The 23638-nt window shown below is 39.5% G+C and overlaps 1 protein-coding gene across 1 annotated transcript; it reads right to left on the minus strand.

The window, feature by feature from the left end:
- Positions 1-374: 374 nt before the first annotated feature.
- LOC121509113 (probable G-protein coupled receptor 83) lies at positions 375-13084 on the minus strand. The gene is made up of 5 exons (XM_041786348.1): positions 12839-13084; positions 8822-8947; positions 1753-1886; positions 502-1092; positions 375-435 (listed from the first exon to the last, which is right to left on the minus strand). Exons 1-5 carry the CDS (start codon positions 13082-13084, stop codon positions 375-377), a joined length of 1158 nt encoding a protein of 385 aa, XP_041642282.1.
- Positions 13085-23638: the final 10554 nt, after the last annotated feature.

Here is a 23638-nt window from a genome sequence, read left to right on the forward strand (position 1 = left end):
AAAATAAAAACATCAACAGAGCAAAACCATCTGCCTTAGATGTGAGATGCAATCAAAAACTCCTCAACAGATCCTCAGCAGTTGAAGAGGACTTTATCTCCCAAATTTCTTAGACTGAGGCATCAAGTTTTGAATGCTTCGCCAGAGATGGTGAGATCAATATTGAATTCCTTCTAAAATTGAAAAGGATGGCTAAACCACAGAGAAATCTTTTCATGAATGCAGTTTCCTCAACTTTATACAGTTGCAAAATCCTTCTGGATGAGTTGAACCAGGCTTCTATGAAATTTACGGATATCCTGTCATCTTGGAGTTTGGTAACACCCCATGATAGGTAATCACATAGAATACAAATCCCATTGATTTGTTTTAAGTTAGCTCACAGCTACGATGGGCTCCACTGAGAAGATGTCGGTCCTTCCTGTGAGCGCCTGTCTGGCAGTGAAAAGCACATGCGTGTCTTTTGGATTGTTGGACTGACTGGAAGAGGCGTGGCTCTGCTGTGAGGAGATGTGGCCTGGGTGAGACAGAGCATGCCTTGCACTTGAGGAATCGTGGTTGTCGGGCCAGGCTTCCCTGAGTCGAGGAGCGGAGGCAGCTGCAAGGCGAGACCCTGGCTCCAAGTCAACTGCCACCCTGCGTTTCCGCTTGCACATATCTACCAGAAGCCTCAGCTCTTGTCTGAATGTGGGGTTCAGACAGCAGTAGATGAAGGGGTTGTAGCAGGTGGAGCTCATAGCCAGCCAGTGAAAGCAGAAGTAGACGGCGTTAGAGTGCTCGATTGCCTGACTCGACAGCAGCACAACATAGCAGTTGAGCGGGAACCAGCAAACGGCGAACACCCCGACCACCAGGAGCAGCATGGCCAATGTCCGCCGCCTCTTTTTTCTCTGGGCGGCATGTTGAGCTTTAGTAGTGTCGCCAATGGCATTGTGGCGCCACAGCCGGCAGGCCACTGTGGTGTAGGACACAGTGATGATAAGAAGGGGCAGCATGTAAAGTAAAACAAAGGTCAGAAGGTCGATGCACTGCCAGAACACATCTGAAGGCTCAGGGAAGTCTGGGACACATAGGCTGCGCTCCTTTTCATCACTGGTGAAAATAGTTATGGCACAGACATGAAGAGAGGACCATTAGGTAAACAGGAGCGAATAATGTCACATGTTAGTGTGCAGAGCTTCGACACACAATTTGTTTGTCAAATCGATTAAATTGTTCTGTCCATAAAATGACAGATAATAGTAAAATTACCCATCACACAAGATCCAACTGAGGTCATTTAAATTGCTTTTTGAGTCCAACCACAAGTCTTTATATGGTCATTCATTATCAGTCACTTATGGTTAATTAGACAATTAAGTGAAAAGACTACTCTCTACATACATTCCGCTATCCTGCACACATAAAACTTGCTCACAGTGCTGTGTCAGTACTCCTTAAACCTCTCCACAGTTAATTTATTTTTTAGTTTAAAAACATTTCGTGGGTAGAAATACAGATGATGCATGTTTTTAATCTGGAGGATTTGTTGCCATATCTGACCAGGTCTTACTCTCCCCATCCCTTCAGTAAATCAATGCCTGAATGTTCTTCTGTTAAAATCATTTCTTTTAGACCAAAGATCAGACAACAAACCCTCCCATCCATTACTATTGTACTATTACATTCCAGCACAAAACAAAACAAAACAAAATGAAGGCCATCTTCAAGTTGACGTTGTAAGATACAAATACATGATAGTGTAAGTCTTACCTGTAAGAAATAGTTAAAAGTTTCTGGTAGATTGCATGTGGGAGGGAAAAGCAGCTGGCCATTATCCAGATTACTGCAACCCAGACTCCGCCTTGTTCTGGAGACATGCGAGGTCTTAAAGGATGCAAAATCACCTGAAAATACATACACAAGACCAAAAGAGAAAACACATAACACACTCCTGTGTTTATCTACATGTGGTAATAACTTATCCAATGTAAGACCCACTAGTTAGAAAGAAATCCTGTCCCCTTAATTACTAACCTGCACTAAAGCCTTCTGGTTTCTGATATTAAAATTGAAACAAAAAAAAGAGCAGACAGTCTATGTCTGATCATGAGGAATTAATTTTTGGATGAACAGGGTCACAAAAACGAGACATGTTATCCCTGCTGCACTGCTTGCAGATTTTGGAGACACTTGAACATCTACAAAGATTAAGCCCCCCCCCCCCATTCCTTTTCATTCCTTTTCTTCAACTGCTGTGCATTAGCTGTCATATCACAAACTCATGTCTAAAATCCACTGTGTTCTATTTTACACCATGGTTGAAAGGATAATCATACATTAAGGAGTTCATAATGGACTACTCTGCCTGCAGCACTCCCACTGCTCAGCTGAGTATGTCTGTATATTTTTCCTGTAGCATTCAAATGGATTTTTAATGGAACAAATAGCATGGAAACTTGAAGCTTTTATCTTATCTTCTGTTTGTAATGGTTCAAGGTAGAAAAAAAAGGCCCAGTAGCAGACCCAACAAAAACATGTTTGATTAACAAAAGACAAAAACCAAAATGCCCCAAACCTTACTAGATAAAGTCCAAAAATTCCCAGACGGTCCAACATAAAAGTTTGCCTGATGTTTGATGGCGATAAAGTGTGCATTTTGCCATATTGTGATCATATTGTTTCTCATCATAATTATCAAAGTAAGACAAGGAAAATCTGTAACCACTGAAGATTTTCTTTGTGGTTTATAGTTCTTCTCACATTACAAGCTGAAAGACAGAAAAGTAGACTTAATAATTAACAAAATGAGAGAATTAAAGAAAGAATGGATCAGTAGAGAATAAAACAAATGATTTAGCGATAAAGGGGACCTATTATGCAAAAATCACTTTTTCAGGCTTTTCTAACAAAAATGCCCCTGTCCACAATCCCCTCAAGTACCAGAAAAATCCATTCCTACCCCCCTCTCTTTCTCCACCTTTCAGAAAATGTGTGCTAAAACAAACCGTTCTAAGATTTCCGTTCATAATGTCATGTATGGAGTTTGCACCGCCCCCAGGTTCAGTTGGCCCTCCCCACTTAGAAGAAAGTTTCACCCTCCTCTCCTGATCCTCCTCTCAGCTGGATCAGGAGATCCACATCCATTTCCTGAGTGGAGTGGGGTGTAGTCAGGGGGCAGAGTCAGACAGCTCATTAACTTTTAAAGTCACAGACACAGAAACAGCTCATTCTGAGCAGAGTTATTTAGACATACACAAATCCAATTTTTTGAATCCACAAATCCTTTTTTGAGTATTTCTTTTGCAACAAACTTCACAGGCATGTTTTGGGGACCTCTGAGAACAATATAAACTTATCTTAAAAGGGTAAAATATGTCCCCTTTAAAACATGACCCCCACACATTTGAGAAATTATTTGCAAATTATGTCTGACCATCTGTTCATTTTTCTTCCAGTCATATCAGAGAACATCTGTGCTTAATGCTTTCAACAAATAAACAGAAGTCTCCATTTGAAGCAATTTGTTATTCCTATAAATAACATCTTGTGAGTACCGTGCTATTAGCATTCCTAATGAACATCTTCATAAATCCCTTTGCATTACTGGACGCTGCCATTAAATTTGTTTACACTGTCTGTTTCTTCACTTTCTCTTGGACCAAAATCATAGTAGCATTTTATATAAGTAAGTTGTGTCATTTACTGCATGTACTTTTAATTTTGTCCTATCTCTTTGTGTCACTGCTGCGGCTGTTGCCTGGAGCTTCTGGCAGTGTTGATGTGCTGGACGCCGGATGCCGGGCCTCGGACTGTGGGTCCACCTGTTGCTGCTGGATCCTGATCTCCACTTGGATCCTTCAGCTGTGCTCTGCTCTTCACTGGAGGTCAAACTGACAGCTGCTGGCTAGCCTGTTAGCTGCTGGGTCCTGTGGCTACATTGGTCTGCTGTCTTGCCGGGCTTCAAGTTGTAAGCTGGTGAGTTAGCCGCTAGCGGTTGAAACCTTAATAAAAGGTTAGCGCATCTTCTGCTGTGATTCTCCCAGGAAAGGCAGAGGCATGGCGATCTATATAAAAAATAAGTACCATCTACCCTCATATCCTCAGTGTCCATCAGCAAGCGATTTGAGCTTCTTGTCCTAAAACTTGATTTTTCCCAGGATAAGTCTATAGCAGTTGTGGGTTGTTATAGACCATCCTCAGCATGCACTGAGGCCCTTTCCTCCTTGTCAGATTACGTTGCTAGGTTTAATGCAAGTGAACTTGTTTTGGTTGGGGATCTAAACACTGGTTAAAACATCATCAAATGGCTTGAAATCTGTTGGTGAGTCCTCTAATCTATCCCAATTCATAAATAGTCCAGCTTGTCCTAACGTAAAACATCCTATGAGGTAGTCATTATTAATAGATGTAATTCTAACAAGTGTTCCCCATAAGTATACAGATGTAGCTGCTTTTGCTAATGATCTAAAGTGATTATTATGCTATTGCTACTGTGAGAAACACCAAGCTCCCAAAGACATTCTTATCATTACAGCATGCTGAATTATAATAAAACAAGAAAGTACAACTTGATGTGACAGTCACATCCTCCTCCACCAGTTGCACAGGCTCCGTCTGAAGTGTGTATGTGACAAAAAATATTACATTTGGAGTCAGAGGTGCTTTTAGGAGAACTCAGCAGTTCAGTCCGGCAGGGAGCTCCTAAGATGAAAATGACGAAACAAACTAGGACTGTAAGATACTACGTTCTAAATCTCAAGAGAATATCTCTCACCCTCTGTGTTTCTCTGCACACCCTATTATTTTAAGCAGATTTGTTATCATAGTTTTGGTTTTGTTGTGGTAGATTTTCTGTGTGTGCTCTTCTGTTATTCCAGCGTATCACGTTTTGTTTTGTAGATGACCTTTTTGTGTTTCATTATTTCTTGTATAGTTTCTAGTGAGTTATTTTGAACATACTTGTCCCTCCCTGTGTTTGTATGTTTCCTTGTTCTCTTGAGTTTCCTGTTTTATTTTGTAGCAGCCTTCCCCTTTCAACAGGCATCCCAGATAGTTGCAGTCAGCCATATACTAGGTTTTAACCTAGTCTTCTTTAGCTTGCAGAGAAAGCTTGTGATGTTTCAGTCTTGCACTTGAGACATGAGCTCTCGTCACGCCTCTGTTTGATAATCATGTCCAAAAACTTTTTCCTTTCTCTTTCGTAATGTCATTTGTATTAGCCATAATGTTGTTGGCCAATTAAATTGTGTGTTAGCTGTAGGCTTCCCTGTCTTCCATACTGAATAAAACACACCGATAGCCAATTTTGATAATACAGACCTCGTGTTTTAAATACAGTGTTTCAGTCTCTCTGCACTTACTATTCTTTTATCAGATTTCATGAGCAACACATTTAACAAAGTCAGACACAGGGCATTTGTTAAACTGCTTCCTCTACAATGAACTCTATTTGAAGTTATGGCACACCCACAGCTGACTGAAGTGCCCGTTGCAGAGGTGGAGGGGCTAAATACAGTGCCTGCTGTGGGACAAACTCTGCTCACTGCCATGGAAACAGAAGCTTCATGTAACTATGATCATATGACACTAAAATAATAGGTTGTCCACATAAAAACTGTTAACTAGAATCATTTAAATCACTCAGAATTATGCATTTTTTTCTTTTAATCTTGTGGTTTCAATCTGAAATTTGCATGGTGATTAGTTGGGATGCAGATTATTGTGCAGGTATGTCCATATTTTCAAACTCTTTTTAGCTGATACTAATTCTAAAATGTCTTTATATATACATAAAGCATCCTCAGTTGCCCAGAGTCAACAAAGTCACAGTTCCAGGTAGGGCCAATCCAGGACAGGAAAGTCCAGAGCATCAACTCGTCCTTGGGGGACTTCTGACCAGGTCATGCTCTGGTCCCTGCATTTCTCGAGAGTCCTTGAGGAACAGAGTATCCTCCTTTCCATGTCTGTGCATGTCTGTCCTCTTTTATGACTGCCTCTCTGAAGTCCAGGAGAGGAGGAGAGATTATCTGGGGTGTGTAGTTCAATGTAATCTTTTCTTTCCATTTTGCTTTCAGCTTTTCCCCCTCATACACGGTTATGTGATGAAACCAACTGAGGTACAGCTCTTCTAGCTCTTTCTCCATGGCCTCCATGGGGTCTATGCCATTCCTTGTGAACATTTTCTTTGCCCCATCAAAAGAATAGAGGAAGGACAAGTTATTCTTTGTAATGTGACACTCCACAAATATTTTTTTGTTACCATTGCCCCTACAGTGTATTGTGCTCAGGGCAGTTGCAGGCCTTGAGGTGGTGCAATGGAATGTTGTAAAGGTCCTGCAATAGCTCTGCTCCCACGACGAATGGTGCAGCCCCCAACTTCTCAGTGAGGGAAAACAACCTGCTTATTCTGAGCTGCTGGATTTCATCTCTGGTCTAGTTCCCCAGGAGTGGTGGGAAAACCTTCGAGGTGGCAGAGAGCAAGGGCTCAAGCCAAGAAAACCTTGCTGGCAGGTAAGAGATTTGGACTTACTGGCTGATGTTTCGAAGCTAACCGTAATATTGAGCTTGTTGTCCATGCACCATTTCCTCCAGTGCCACTTCATACTGGTACGCCCTCAATGCTGGATCATACCTACCACAACCTTTGCTCTTTGCAAAGTCATTTCTCAGTGCACTGTTGAGAAAATCCATGGACTGCTGCACCACCATGAGAGGTCTTGTCCCAATAGGACAGTCCTGGAAAGGGACAACTCTGGGGGCTGTGGCAAGGAGTATGAGAAGCTTGTCCTCAGTGAAAAATTACCTTGCTCTGATGACTGGGGGCACCTCCTGTAGTAGGGTGATGCGCTCCACCCTGTGCCCTTTGTTCTCCTTCTCCTCCATGTGCTGAATTACATGCATGCCCTTGGAGTAAAAAGTTCAGAATGCCCCCCTCCTTCACAGCAACTATGTCCAGCAGAGCTCTGGTGATATCTGGGGATTTTCCATCTAGGTTGGATTGAAAGTTTGCACACTCTGACTGTGTCAGGGCTGGGAATCACCTCCCCTCTGCTCCCAACGACCCCTTCTAGTCCTACCCTAGACCACAAGAGGTGAAGCCCCTTATGGGCATCCTCAGGGACTAGCTTCACAGCAACATGCACCAAAACACTGTATAGCTCCCTGGCTCCACCAGCTGATCAATCTGAACATCCTCACTGCTCTTCTGACCAAATCGAGAAAGGGCGATGATGAGCCTTGTTTCAGTGTCCCTATTAACTTTGTTGATGGCTTCATCAAGAAGACAATTTGGAAATAAAAACATAGAGCTAGAAAGAACTAAAAACGTGTAATTAATTAACTAATTATAAAAAAGACAGCTTAGTGCCCCTTTTTGGGATCATAATAAATATGTCTTCTTGACCTGAAATCAGGAACTTAGTTATAGATCAGCATTTATTCACAAAAAAATAACTCATGAACCTTTTTATGAATGGAGAGATTGTGAATGCAGTGATTGACAGGCATGTGCCAGTTTGGGTCAAACCATCCTGCCATTGGGGAGACTCAGGGGGTTTAAGGGTGATTAAATTTAATAACATACAAAATATAAACACCACTTCATAAACTTCAGGTCCTTACACTCCAGATGCAATTTTTTCGTGCAAATTATTCACACAAAATATTTACATTTCAAACCTGTAGCGAGTCAGTGCAAGCTTCCACACCAGCAACATCATTTTGCAGCACGACATTGCTGCTGATATCTAAGTTTCGCTCCGACAGGCGCACATGGTGGTGCTGATTTTTAAGGTAGTCAGAGGAACAAAAGCATCCTCCTCTCCAACACCACCTGATATTTTTCCTCTTCTCATATCTGTCTGCAGTCAGTGCTTGTGTTTTTGCCTCTATTTTAGCCTGGTAGAGAGGGAGACAGGCAGCAGGCAGCCCAGCATGAACCTAAGTGTGCTACTCACACAGCTGGAGCTGTTTCTAAACTAACGGGACTTCGGTGAAATATTTACCAACACAGACTCCTCTGACCTCAGACATACAACTTATAAATGCTCCAGATCAACCAGCTAAATTACTCCGCTGACCAGTCTGGGACACAAACAGGTGAGCCAATCTGTGGAGAGAGTTAACTCCTCTCACCCCGAGCCTTAGCTGCACCCTGCTCTTACTGATCATATTTGACATAGAATGAATGAAAAGTCAGTCCCTCCTCTTACAAACTCGGCTGGCACAGTGAATTAAACAGTGAAACGAAATGGCACTGACCTCCTGGCTGTGCGTAAAAGTGCCGTGCTACACATGGAGTGAGGGACAGAGAGGGAGAAACCTTTTATCTTCAGCTTCAATAAATATCACAGTTTATCAGAGGACAGAGAAAACACACCGCAGACGTTTGCAGCACGAATGTGATTTTAGAATGTACGTAACATACTCGCAAAATCTTGTCGCTCCTGACGAGCAAAGAAAGGCGTCTTTCGGCTGAAAACCAAAAATACACATTTGGGCCATTTTCGGCCGAAAATTTTCAGTGGCTGAATTTTTGGTGCATCCCTAGTAAAAAGGCATCAAATGCTTTAAGATTTGAGAGGCTATGCTTTGAATGGTGTCCCTGAAAATGTCTTTGGAGTCAATTTGTTAAAACATTGCTTGCTATTAGACTGTCTTTTTACAAGCTATTACAAACGGTTCGAACTACTCTCTCTAAGTAGCCAGAGTAAATTCCTCCCTCTGGCTTCATCCATTGTCAGTCACTGTTAGTTTAGACGAGTATAGCCTGCAGCACACCACACAGGTAATGATTCAACTTTAAAGCCTCTCTCTGTTGCATCTTCTGATAAAGACTAACCTGTCGTCGATCGAGTGCGATGGCAGTCAGGGTGAGAGTGGAGACATGCAGGGAGCAGTACTGCACAAACCGACTGATGTGACACATTGTCCACCCGAACACCCACGTGCTGTTCACAAACCGGACCTGAAGAAAAACACAGCAACAGTTACACGGGCTGGCCCTCACAGCCACACAAAGAAGAACAGCCTCTCTGGCATATATATGATGACAAGAGAAATATTCATCTTCTGACTAAAAAATAAATATTACCTTTAGAAAGCTGTCAGTGGTGTAGAAGCACTTAGATTTGTTAGTGTATGCCACAATGAAAAATAATTTTCCATTCTAAATTTAATCTGTGATAAACTTGTTTTATTTTTATTCAACCTGAATATTAACCACTTTTATCAAAGCAACAAACTAAATATTTTTAAATGTATGATTAAGTATGATATAACCTTTTCAAAATGTCAACAGAACTACCTTTTTGGTAATGACAACAGTGTGGATGGGCAATAAACCATTTGAAAAGTAATGTCAGACTTCAAAGCTAAGCCATGATGTGCACAAACATAATAATTCCAGAAAATAAAGTAGAAGGGACTGAGACAAAATTTAGAGATAAAAATAATAATTCTGAGATGCAAACATTTGCAAATTAGGTGAAAGGTGGCAAAAAATGATGGTGAAAAGTGGTGAAAAGAAGAAAAGTTTGGATAAAATTGGTAAAAATAGGTTTCAAAAAAATTAACAACAAAAATCAGTAAAACTTTGCACAAATGGGTGAAAGAGGCAAAAAGGGGACAAAATGGGTTAAATGTGGCAAAAAGTTACATAAATGGCCAGATACAGAAGGAAAAATCGGTCAAAACGTGGCAAAAACTTGTCAAAAATGGGAAAAAATGAGCTAACAGTGGTAAAAATGGGATTAAAGTGGTAAAAATGGGTAACAAAAATCCACAAATTGTTGGAAAATGGTGAAAAGCAGTTATAGCCTAATTGGTGAAAATTGGCATAAATGGGTTAAAGAGTCAAAAATTGGCAAAAACTGAGAGAAAATGGATTATAATTGGCAAAAAGTTACAAAAGTTAGAAAATCATTAAAACTTGGCACAAATGAGTGAGAGAGGCAAACACTGGCAAAAAAAAAAAGTCAAAAATGAGTTATACATGGCAAAAAAAGTATTAAAAATTGGAGAGATAAAGAAGTAAAAGGGTAAAAAGTGCCCAAAATTAATCAAAAGTTAAATTGGGGGGAGCGAAAAGTGGCAAAAATGGGATAAAAAGGCGAAAATGAAAAAAAAAGTGGCAAACCGTGGTGAAGGGGGTTCTAAAGTTGTTTAACCCTAAGAGGTTCCTGGGACCATTTTCTGTACATTCTGTTTTTTTTATTTTAATGCCATTTTGGCTGTGTTGAATGAATAAAGCTCAAATATTCCAGAAGATATTGATTTCTAACACATTTTTGAATAGTTGCATCGGTTCGTTAAATAAGCCTAAAATGGCTAAACTATGAAAAAAACAACAAATTTGTTCCTTCTGACATAAACTGCCCCATTGAAAACCATTGAAAATGCCATTTTTGATCCCACATTTATCTTAACTTAAACTAATGCATTCCTTGACATTAAAATTTAATTATGTACTACTGGCCTTCAGTTTTTAATTTTTATATTAGTCAACCAGATGCTGCTACTTTTTCCCAAATCAAAGCATGCAGCAAAATCTCACACTTTTTACTATTTTCTAAAAGGGTACCTTGCTGCTAAAATGTTAGTGTGTGCCACTTTTGATGTTGGATAATAGTGTGTGTGTGCGTGTGCAGGTGTGGGTGGGATGTGTGTGTGCATGCACGTGCGTGGGGGTGTGTATGTGTGTGTGTCTCTTTCATGTCCAGGTTCACACACACTCTGTTTATGCAATCACAAAAACAAGTTACAGTTTATGCCGCTTCTGATGTTGGAAAATAGTGTGTGTGTGTGTGTGGGGGGGGGGGGGGCAACACTCTGTGTTTATTTATTCAATAATAAAAACAAGTTACAGCAGTTTACTTCAGTAAAAGATTTTTCAATGAAAAAACAGTGGGGTTATGGAACTGTACTGGCCTTTCAAGGGTTAAAATTTCCAAAATATAATTATTTTTTTATATGTATTTCAGGCTGAAGGATTTTTACAAGATTGACTTGTTTAAAGTGGAAAAAATTATTAATGTATCACATTTTTACAGCAGTTTTGGGAAGGTGGCTGATTTCTGCCCAAAGGAACAAATTTGTGTTTTTTTTTATTTTTTATCTGACACTACAGAAAAAATAAAAATGCATGAAAACCAGTGTTGCTCCCAATCATTATACCATCTCAGGGCCTAATAATATTAAACAAATACTAATTATTTGTATTTTTTGGAAATTATTTTAGTTTTTAGGTTTTTTCAATGAAAAACAGTGGGATTATGGAACTGTACTTGCCTTTAAAGGGTTAATTTTTCCAAAATATAATTATTATTTGATATTTATATTTCAGGCCAAAGTAGTTTTACAAGATTAACTCATATGAGGGGAAAAAAATATTAATGTATTGTATTTTTATAGCAGTTTTGGGGAGGTGGCTGATTTCTTCCTGAAGGAACAAATTTAGTTGCAGTTAACTTAAGTTCGGGAGCAGGGCCACACCAAAACCACACACTCAATCGCCCGACAAGCTTACTTAAACGTAGCCAACCCACATCACATCGTCTGTCGGAGAGCCTACAGCCCACCCTCCCTCTGTTCTCTAACCATTAATCTCCTCCTTCAACTATCTGCGTCACCCAAGTCTCATCTAAGTCTAGTTACAGTCTGGTGGGGATCAGCTCGGGCAGAATGACACCTGAGACAGAACTCCCATCCTGAGTCTCTTTGCTGAGCCTTCATACATGTCCCAGACTAGACTAAAACTACTTCCCCACATCCCTCATCTTTCATCACAACAGACAACAGTCTCACAGTACTTATAAATCTTGATTAAACCTTTATACGCATTCTGTTATGGTGTGGTCCTTGCTAGTGAATTAGATTTTAAAGGATCTCCTGAGGGTTAAAAAGTGGCACAAATAAATAATGTCAAAGTCACAACCCTTTTCATGTTGTCTTCATCTAGGCTGATTTTTTTTTTTTATTCATTTGTTCATTCATTTATCATAGGATTTTTGCCATTGTTTTTCATTGGATACGTCACAAGCTCACTACAATTTACAGAAAAAACTTGCTCTCTTTTTGAAGACACCAATGGCGCCTAACCTGACACGCCAGATGGATTCGTTTTGCACATCCATCTGGAAAAACTTCCATAGACAGCATTTGATAAAGGGCAGAGCTTTTGAAAGAAAACAAAAACAAAAACTCAGAAGGTGATTTGATCAACGCTCTATCTGTCGCATCTTTAGGGGCCAATCAGATCAACAAAACACGTGACGTCATAGCCCCAAACCAAGGCCGCTACCTATGAATAAACTCCATAGATAGCTGCATAATGCGAACTATGGCAGCTTACATGTTAGTACACCTTTGTCGTTTTTGAAAAGAAAACAACTCAGTGCTGTTCTTTGTTCTTTGAAATGGGTGAATCCATCTGCTCTGCAAGGTTGAATGGCGCCATCTTTTGCCGTTAAAAGTCCTGACATTGATCAAAAACACACTTCCTTTTCTGAAGAGTGCATATATGATTAAAATGCAAATATTTCTTCAGGGGTTGCTGATAATTTATTTTAAAGGCGCGAAAAGTAGGCTAGAGAAAGATGATAGCATATTCAACAACAAATGTTCAGTTCAATGTTACAGGAAAGGGGGAAATGGCACAGGAATTCGGAAAAAAAGTTTACATTTCACAAAATAGCCAACATTCACAGAAAAAGTTACTCTTACGCCGCTTTACCTGTGAAGAGCAGCTACCATGAGCTTTTTGTTGGCTGTCTTTTTTCACTTTACGTCTTTCTGTGATAATAAATGCACACCTGTTGATTTCCAAACTAAGTGTGTTGTTGAGGGAAGGAGGTCTTACCAGGGTGAAGGGCGTATTGAGCACAGTGATGAAGATATCTGCCACAGCCAGGTTCATAATAAACAGGCTGGTAGCGGACTGGGTGCGTTTGTTTTTCACCACCACATGGCACACCAGCGTGTTCCCGAAGAGGGAGATAACGATGATGAGGGAGTACGCGGCCACCAGCAGAGCCTTGACGCTCCGCTCCTGAGACTCCCCGCCCCGCAGTTTCCTACTGGCGAGAGACCTCCAGTCCTCCAGCATCCCCTCGTCGAAGTCCAGCAGGAAAAACCCCGACGTCCGGTTATTTACCTGCTCCGAGACGTTCAGCAAGCGCTTCGTTAGAGACAGGATCTCCTCTCCCAGAAGAGAGGAGTCGTTAAGTCCGTGTCCCGCTGCTGCCGCTTCAGTTAACATCAAAACAAAGAAGAAAAAGCATACAGTCCTCATTTTGTCCTTGTTCTGTGTTCCCCACCTGTCTGTTGACATACAGGGAAACTGTCCCTAGTGCCACTCAAACGAAGCGCCCACGCTGAAGTAGGAGCAACAAGTTGAGGGTGCTCATTAAAGCTGGAGTAGCCTGTGCATGAGCGGGAGAGAGAGACACGCAGTCAGGGGGGGAGAGAGAGAGAGACTGGTGAATTTACCCTATTTTGACATGAATAACACATACTTGGCACGGTAGGCTACTTTGCTATTTTCATTCTATAAATTTTGTGGAGCCTACACAAAACATTGAGGTGATCAGATATTTTAATGTGAGTGAGCAACACTCATTTATTTAAACATTTCTGATCCGTTTTCCTGGATCAGACGATTATTAATTCTTCTAGTTGGAAATACATTTACCACACGTGAACACACACATAGGCTGAAATGAACGCACATGCATAATCAGGCTTGTATGGTCATGCTGCAGTGGAGGGATGTCAGTGGGGGGTGATGCTGTGCCTGTGGACAGTTTGGAAGTTATGTGCCTTGCTCAGAGACACCTAAGCAGTAGCTACTCCAGATAACAGCTGTCGCCCTCATGAGGTAGAACGAGATTAGATAGTTAAGTCTGAGTTATGGGAAAATTAAAAAAAAAAAAGGTGAGGTTGTTAATCAAAAAAAAAAATCCTGTTTTCTGAATTACATGATTACGGAAGCTGATTAGGGCCATTTTTGATGGAGAAAATTGAGATTAGAGTCAAAATGATGAGAATAAAGTCGAAATTTCGAGAATAAAGTCAGTGAATATGTGAAATTATACCTTATTATTGGATTTAACAACAAAGAGAATCTCTCTTTGCCACATAAACACACAGTGTCTATTATCCACTAGTAATAACAGGTATCTAGGACTGACTATAAACCTAACTAGAGCTCAGAGGTCAGATGTGGTATCCTTCCTCTTGCTCTGGAAACGGGTTACTTCCATGCTGTACCAGAGTGAGAAGCAAACACGTGAAAATGAAATGCTCTTTTATTCTATTGTCCTCTGTATCACAACCTAGGATATCAACTTTTCTGTAAAATGCTTGCAGACTGTCCTGATTTTTTTTTTCTGTCTGATGAAGAGCGACTCTGATTTCTGTTTACACACAAAGTGTTTCAACTCGCACAATTTGTGTTGAATGCCTTTCAACAGCGTAAAAAGACACTTTATATTTGACTGAAGAAAACTAAAGCTGCTGTCTAATAAGAAGTGAAAGGTCTTACACCCCATGAGCAACATTATGTTAACATTTGATCTGTTTCTGTCTGATATGTACTGGGATGAGCTGCTCTTGTTATTGCTTGATTCCTCTTAGTTGTTTGGTATTTCAGTGTCTCGTAAGTCTGTGTGGGCTGGGCACTTCTTTTGATGTATGGCAGCAGAGATGCACACAAGTCATTCTTTGCAAGTCCAAGTCAAGTCTCAAGTCTCCGATGGTTGTACTGAGTGTTCTATGATCTGCCTCTGATGTCCAGTCTGCTTAGACCACTGCCTTGTTCTATCTGAGGAATCTAAATCCTCTACTGTAATAACACTATATTATCCAATCAAAGATATTTGTTGTCCCTCAAACACATCCATTGCTATAGATCCTCTCTTTGATCCCTGTCCTCTGTGGTTTCTGTTTTGTGTTCAGAGAGAAACAAGTGAGGACAGGAAATTGAGACGGGAGCTGTACGTCATCTCCACTGAAGGACAATACATCCTTTATTGTCCACTTTTATTGACTGGCACTTCTTCAGCTAAACATTGCTCCAGTAACAGGTGAACTGTGAATTAATATTTTCCTGCAGATAGAGCTTTTCTTTGAAATATATTATGATGATAATAATACATTTATTTATATACCACTTTATAAAGAAGGGAAGGACAGGCAGCAGCACCCCAAAAGATGATAAAGAAACCCAAACAACAAGAAAACCTTAGAAGTAAAAGAATCTAAACAACACAAAAACCCAGTAACTCCAAACAACATTATCACCCAGACATCATAAGACTTTATAATATCTAGATGTCATAAGAACCAAGACTTTGCATGACATCATAGGAACCCATGAGAACAGGACCAAAGATTTAAGAGGTGATTTAGAGAGAACCAATTAGAACTTAAAAGAAGAACAATTAGGGAGCTAAGACAATAGAAGTAAGGCAGTAAATTGGGACAAGAGAAATAAAATGAGAAACAATAAAAACTGTTACAGAAAAACATTTATACACATATATGTGGTTGATTCTTCAACTATCATAGAATTTGTGTCCCTATGAGAAAACTGAAACATATCTCTTATTTTCTTATTTTTTGTCATACCTACTTGACACCAAAAGGAACTCTGAATAAAAAATAGAAAAAAAGATTGAACATTTGTTATTTTATTAGATAAAACATGGCCTTTTATGTATGGTTTTGCTAGATTTTCTTTGTCCCAGGGTCAGATGTTGGACATTCAATCCTTCTTAATATTGAATTTTTTTTTTCTTATACCAACTTTATAGGTAAATGATACAGAAATTCCTATTTTAATTAAATGTACTTGAGACCCATAGACTGTAGAAAGAATAGGACAAACCCTGTGTGACGTCAGCCATCTGCTTACTGTTGATGCCTACTGTTTCTATGAGTATGGGGATCTTGACATTCAGTGTATTTCTATGTAAAAGTATTGAAAAGTTATTTTGCTAATATATGTTTTAGTCCTCACTGACTTCTGCTGAGCAGCTTTCAAGATAGTAAACATGATTACAACTTGTTGATTATTCATATTAACTTTGAAACAACCAAAATAAAAGCAGGTTGTGACGGTTGTCCCTGCTGAGACTTTTCTAAGACAGAATTATTTTTCTTACAGCTCTCGTTCAGTCCTGGAGTGCAGAATGATTCATGTTAAGAGGGTGTTTGATCATTTTTGTACAACAGGGAGTAATATTTGTTAATGTGGTGGGTAGAAGGCTAATTAAAATTTCATTGACATCTGGAGAGTCCTGTTGAAGTGAATTAATTTGATTTTGATGATTAAATGGGCTTTAATATTTAGCTGCATTTTGTTGTTGAAAATAGCTTTACAATTCTGCAGCATTGTAACATAAAAAGACTGCACTGATGATAATGAGGAGAACAGTTTTCTGTTATCAGTTATTATTAAAATAACTTATGAGACAAGGATTCATCACTGATGACTTTAATAACAAAAAAGCCATGAATAAAGTAGTGTGAGATTCATCAACATTCACATATTCCCAGCTGTGATTTTATCCATGATGATGAATGGAAATGTTGTAAGTGTGAGGACGTGAGCTACTTTCCCACTGCTCATATCAGTTAATATTTTTCTATATTTTTGTAATACCAGATCTTTGTTGATTTACATATGTGACAGCAATATGCAATTATATTGAAAGTGAAATTGAAACCTGATAGAGGGATATGGGGACTTCAACCCAAAAGTGTTGTATGGTGTGCAGTGCAAGAGGGGATATGTGTTGTGGGAACTTTGTGTGCAAGTGTCAGATTGCACTAAACCCATTTTAATAATCACATGACCCCTGAAATGAACTCCATGAAGGATCTTGTATGTTATTAGCTGAATGGTATTCTTGTTACTCATCATGATTTTTTAAAGTTTGGTTTCAGAAGTCAGCACAGGGAGGTTTTTTTAAGGTAACAATGGAGTTTCATCAGAATTTGTTATCATTTTGTAAATTTAAGATAATTTTTCTTTGTAAACTTAGTTTAGATTTAACTTGAAGCTGTAGCAGGTTAGTGGAGATATGTGCATTTTCAGATTATTTTTGGTTGTAGTGGAGATTTAAGTTGTACGGTGCCTATAAAAAACTATTCAGCCCCTTGGATGTTTAACCCTTTCACTGATTTTATAAATCAATGATTAATGTGATTGGGCCTTAACAAAACCCCTCTTTAAAGTCAAAGCGACAACAGATTTCTACAAAATAATGTCAATGTTAATTAAAAATATGTAAGGTAAAATAAGTGGCTGCATAAATGTTCACCCCATTTAAAGTGGCTGACCTAATTCAACAGAGGTCCAGCCAATTGATGCTAGTCTCATAATAATTGAAATGGGGATATCTGGGTGTAGTGAATGTGCCTGAAGTGATTGTAGTATAGGGACACAGTGTCTGGAAGGTCCAGTCCCTGGTTAATCAGTATTCCTGGCTACCATTTCACCATGAAGACACAAGAACACTCAAAGAAACAGAGAGAAAAGGTTATTAAAAAGTATAAGTCAGCTATGTTTTGCAGACACCAAACACGGCATCACCACAAACACACCATCCCCACTGTGAAGCACAATAGTGGCAGCACCATGCTGTGGGGATGCTTCTCTTATTGTTGCACTATAATTTTTAAATGGTGCAATCCTGTGGTTTGAACCAGGAGAGAGAGGGTTGAGTTGTGCATCATTGTGAACAGATCATGTATTTTGGAGAGTTTCAGCATTTTAATGGTTGATATTCTGCCTGAAAGTGATAAGGGTAAATGCATTTAGTGCTGTAGATAATCAGTTAATGTTTTCAGCTGTGGTATGAAATTTAGATTGAACAGCTCTGACAGCCTGGGGGAAATGTTGATTTCCTTAGTATGAATATAGGTATAGAAAATGATTCAGTTAAGATGATGGTTTCTTTTAGTTATGTATGAGGATTTTTTGAAAATAAAAACCACAATATATCATCTGCATATAGTGATTTTGTGATCTGTTGTGGGTGTTCTTATATTGATTGGTGAATGGCTGCAGCTAATGGTTCAATGAAAAGGTGAATGAAGAGGTGGAGTGCAGTATGAATCTTTGTGATATTTACTCATTGGTGATGACGGTGGCCAAAGGTCGAAGAATCCTGATCAAGGGAATAAAATATTCTCTCAAGCCAAAACTCTCTAATGTGAGAAACAAGAGATCCCAGCTTACCCCATGAAATGCTTTCTCAGAATCAAGACATATTTTACTGCTTCATGTTGGCTGTTGTGGTAAGTACTGGACTGAAAGCCTGCTTGTTTTACTGGATGATTGCCTGTCTGTAAGTATGCCTCTGTTGATTCATGAAATGAGGCAATAATTGGTGTTGGGTTTCAAAAGGAGTGATATTGTGGCTGTTTTCATGTTAGCTGGTAGTTTTGATATTCTATTAATTTCAGAGACCAGTTTGTTGAAAATGAGTGATATTATGGACCAGAATTGTTAGTTAAACACAGCAGGAAAGCTATCACAACAGGGAGGGGAAGCGACATCAAAACTAGCTTTTCTTGATTCAAGCAAATTAAGTGCTTCATAAAAGGGGGATATTTGGTGTCTTGTGTGCAGCAAAAAATAAACTCATATTTATGGATTCTGCAGGTATTGAATCAGAGGAAGATGGTCTAATTTTGACCATAGTTGTGATCAATTTAAATTTGTGAAGGGAATAACATGAGGCAGAAATTACTTTCAACAAGACTTTATACAACTTAAGAGCAGCAGAGATAATCTTCAAGTAGCACTTATAACTACAAAATATCCCTCGGTGTTCAAATTTGGTCTGTTTTTGATCAAAAGGACTAAGATACAAACTGCATCCCAGCAGGCAATTATTCCTGGAAGCAGATCTGACTCCCACAATAGGTGATGACGTGACGCCTCTCAGCTTGTGACTATGCAACCGGCCTCCAGCGGACCTTGCCGACAAGTTAGAAAGTGGCAAGCCGGTGTTGTAGACAAATGATACAGCTCTGTATATTTAGTACGTACTCTGTGCTTTACAATTGGAAAGAATCTGGTGCAGACAAACCCTCTAGCTTATTGTGATTTCCTGAGGTACAAGTGGGTTCAGACCCGGAGGACCTCAACAACTACAGACTGATCTCCAACCTTCCATTCCTAAGCAAGATCTTGGAAAAAGTTGCCCCCCAGCTTCAGCACCACGTGTCCAACCATGAGCTTTATGAAACCTTCCAATCAGGATACAGACCACATCACAGCACTGAGACCACCCTCACCCTATAAACCGAGGTGTACCTCAAGGCTACATCCTTGGACCGCTTCTCTTCATCATCTACATGCTCCCTCTTGGTCACATTATCTGCAAACACGGTCTCAGCTTTCATTCCTACGCCGATGACACACGGCTCTATCTACACAATACAACTGCCGCTCAGTCCCCCGTCCCACTCACTAGTCAACAGTCTACAAGAAAATCAAAACCTGGATGTCAACCAACAAACTCAAACTGAATAGCAACAAAACAGAGCTCATGGTTGCAGCCCCCAAAGCACTGCTCAGGAGGGTTGGAGATCTTGTGCTTAATGTAGACGGTAGTCCCATCTGCCCATCCTCCAAGGTCTGAAACCTTGGTGTGATCCTGGACGCCACCTTCTTCGTTCAATCTCACATGAAATCCATGACAACAACTGCCTTTTTCCATCTCAAGAAAATCTCCAGACTCAGACCTACTTACAGACTCTGTGGCTAAGCCCTCTGACCCTCTTCATCCATACACATCGTCCTGACCTAAGCCTCAGGTCCTCAGACACTGGTCTATCTAAAATCCTTACATATGGTGACAAAGCCCTCAGGACTATACCCCCCACCCTCTGGAATACCAACTCAAAAACATCTGCAATGCTCTATCTATGGACATGTTTAAAAAACTCATCAAGCACCACCACAGCCTACTGCCTCTCCTAAATCTGACCATAACCATGCAAGAAAGCATTTTAAATACAGCTTTAGTTTTCTTTTTCTAACTGCATACAAAAGCATTGTGAGCCTCATAACAAGCTCTAAATAGAGAAAACAGTATAATGAGATCCGTGAAGGACAGCCTGATATCAGCAGATCTTTTGTATGTCACCAAGCCTCATACAAACACATGCTTTCAAAACATTGACTGTATATTGATATTGATGAAGTATCTCCATCCTCTTCCTCCTGAAGGCACTGACATCATGGGCTGGTGACATAATGTAGAGCCAGTATTAATGAAAAGTGGTGCAACTGTACACAGCAAAACCTGCATACTCAAAATAACACTGTCAAAGTTAATGCTAACACTTTTCCTATGTATGTAAGGGTCCACACCACAGAGTGTTGATTTAAATCTTCTTGGAGAGTTGGTACCTTAACACTAATGAAGTGTCATTATCGACTCTTTTCAGAGTTAAAAATGGACTCTTTCTAATTCTAACCAGTGTTACTGTTGCTCAACAATTATTTTTAGTGTTAGAAATTTACTCTCAGTATAACATTTCCAGAAGATCTCCTTTAATTTTCAGTGTACATTTTTATTTGTCAGGATCTTTGGTTGATTTTAATATTGCACAACATTTTTCATCATTACCACAAGTTGCAATCTGAAGTGGAACACACAGTACGTAGTAAAGTCAGGAGATCTCTCACACGCATGGAGGAAAGAGTCTTCTGCAAAATCAGGAGGCATTTATCTATATGAGCCACATTAATATTCACACTACAGAACAGGTTTAACTACATATGGGAAGTCTATAAGTCAATGGACAATGTCAGTCATGGTGCAGATGTATCTAACATCAAAAGCAACAATAATCCACCAAAAACATGAGCAAACTAGAAAAGCACTCCGAGAGTGCAGACCTCCGTCATTAGCCATATCTCCCAATAGTAAAGACACCTTTAAAAAAATTCCTGGATCCAGATGGTGATCCAGATCACTTCCAAAATCTAATCAGTTCTTCCTTACGCCATTTCTGACATTTCCTGAAAATTTCATCAAAATCTGTCCATAACTTTTTGAGTTATGTTGCTAACAAATTAACAAACTAACTAACAAACCCTGTCGATCACATAACCTCCTTGGCGGAGGTAATGAATCCCAGCAGTCATAAATGTACAACAGGCAACATCTAAACACATACAGTAAATACATCTAACAACGACTAAAACACAGCTAAACACACAATGCATGATGGGAAAACTCTGCGACGGAACGTTTGGAAAGTTTGAGATTTTATCTAAAATTTTGAGCCATTAAATTCATCATTTTGACCTTTTTTTTTTAATGGCTCAAAATCAGTTATCATCAGTGTTAAGTTTTGTTCCCATAATTAATTACTGGTGAAATGAGGTAGACAGTTTATGGTTAAATGCTGGCCCTGTTAGGCCCTCAGGTTTGACCTTTCAGGTTGAGTTTGACACCTCTTTTACAATTGTTCACTATCACAGCAGCCTGCCCATCAGAATAGAAACGTCAATTTAAATTCACTTTTAATTCAAATACGACTTAAATGTTGACTCAAGTTTTTACACTGAGTTGCACAAAGCACGGTGGAAAGTCTTGACCACCTCTATTAGAGCTGTATGGATTGTTATAATTATAAATGATACAGTTTTTCCTTGAGCTCTTCCATTGAGTAGCCCTATATGGGGACTTTTACTTTTCAAGGAAAGATGCATTTATATTCAACGTCATTTAATTTTCTATAATAGAGAACACGCAACAGCTCAATGATGATGCATTTTCCTTGGCCTTTGTCATTTATGTAGAAGACTGAATGACAATAGGTTGTAAAATTTAATGACACTTTAGTAATTCAAATGTTCTGTTTTTCCAGTGAAATAAAGCTAATCATGGCTGGGTTTTTGATCTATGAGAGAAAAAAAAACAACATGGCGGTGGTGTTATTGTTAAATTGTATTTATCTATACTAACTTCATGTTTTCAGTGAAGAAACACATGGACATATCAGATCACAAAGCAGGTCAGACACCAATCTGACCCAGAGAAATGTATTTCTTCTTTTTAAAATGTCCTTTCTTTCTCAATAGAGAATGAGCTGTGGCTACTGAAGAGGCTCATTTAAAGTAATTTTCTGACTTCATCATTTCAATCCATTTAAGTAATCCAAATTGTCCCTCTATTCCCAGTGGGGTTTCAAAGACTACAAAAGACTTTATTTATTTATTTTTAAACCTGTGAGTTTTCTTATGTGCTGCAAGATCTAGTTGAGGTCAGTGGTGCTCAGGAGTTACAGGACAACTAATGTGGAATAATAGTAAGAGTAAAGATCTTCTCTAACTTGCAGAGAGAGCAGCAGGGCGTAGTCTGGCAAGGGTAGTTTAAATAAGGCAGCATGAGAATGATTAGCCAATAGCGTGCTGAAAGCAAATCAGCTGGTTGTCAGCTGATGAGAGCTTGCATGAAATCAGCTGATCTCAATTATGGCAACGCTTGACTCAGTGGCCTGCCTGGATTAACGCTAACGCTCAATTTGTGAAATAAATGCAATGTTTCAGAATAAGAAGTGCCTAAGATTCTTTTATGTAAGCACTTATAGGTAAGGATGGCCAATATTGTTAAATTGCAACCAACCTTTTATATTATTTCTTTTCCCCCTTGCCAACTCAGGTTCACCAAAGAATAGGCTGTTAAACATCAGTCAATGAGCTTCTCTTTTCTGCTGTGTCTTTCCATCTGTTTTCCTTCATATCTAATCAATCCACATGACTTTCTTCTAGTGTTTCAACTACGCTGCTAGTATTGTGACTTTCTACTTCTGTCATATTCGACATATTCTTAAGTGCTGTCACTCTTTAGTCTTGTTAGTCCTATTATGGTTATGCTTGGTTTTCATTGTGGGTTTTCAACATGAGGTTGTGGGCACAGCACCATACGCTTTCTCAAGGTCCCATGCGTTTCTTCATTGAATAACTATTGCCTGGTATACATCACTTACAATTCCTTTGATGTCAATATCAATCCATCACTGGCAGAAAATTTATAATTCAGCATCTGTACTACCAGGTGCTTATGGCTGTGTGTAGTGTTTGGGTCTGCTGCTAACTCTACTCTTCATAAACTGGATATAGTCCGGATGAAGGCCCTTCGTTGTGGGGCTTTAAGAACGACTCCCATTCTGGCCCTGCTGGTGGAGACAGGAGTCCCTTTTACAATTCAGCAGAAGCAAATGCTGCATCACTAAATGGAATAAATTTATTTGCCATAAATTTAGCTGGACTGCACAGTGTCTTTTAGACAGTTATTAGGAGTTCTCAAGCCATGATAAAGTCTTATTTGTAAAAAAAAAAAAAAAAGAAGAAGAAGATCAAGATCTTTCATCCCTCTCCTTTAAGTCTGTCTTTTCTTCTGTAACAAACTTTCAATCTGTTGGAGAGTAGTGATCAGACTCTTGCATGCAAGTGGAGCGAACTGCAGGATTTAAATTGAACATCCACTCCAAGACTGTGGAGGGCACCGTCACACAGTTCACCCAGTAAAGCCTGCCGGAACGCCATTAGAAGAAGTACGGAGCTAACGAAGAAGAAAATTCTCGCAGCGGAGGATTATGGGTAATGTTGTCTTTCCACAAAATTCCC

Source organism: Cheilinus undulatus, linkage group 4 (genome assembly GCF_018320785.1).
Source record: "Cheilinus undulatus linkage group 4, ASM1832078v1, whole genome shotgun sequence".
Taxonomy (NCBI): domain Eukaryota; kingdom Metazoa; phylum Chordata; class Actinopteri; order Labriformes; family Labridae; genus Cheilinus; species Cheilinus undulatus.

Bases quoted from the DNA above. Each gene is read 5' to 3' on its own strand.
- LOC121509113 (XM_041786348.1), bottom strand. From the start codon at position 13,084: ATGCTGGAGGACTGGAGGTCTCTCGCCAGTAGGAAACTGCGGGGCGGG. The intron at 8,948-12,838 runs GTAAGACCTCCT...GTTTTTCTTCAG, and splicing joins TCAATACGCCCTTCACCCTG to GTCCGGTTTGTGAACAGCAC. The intron at 1,887-8,821 runs GTTAGTCTTTAT...ATGTATTTTCAG, and splicing joins TCGCACTCGATCGACGACAG to GTGATTTTGCATCCTTTAAG.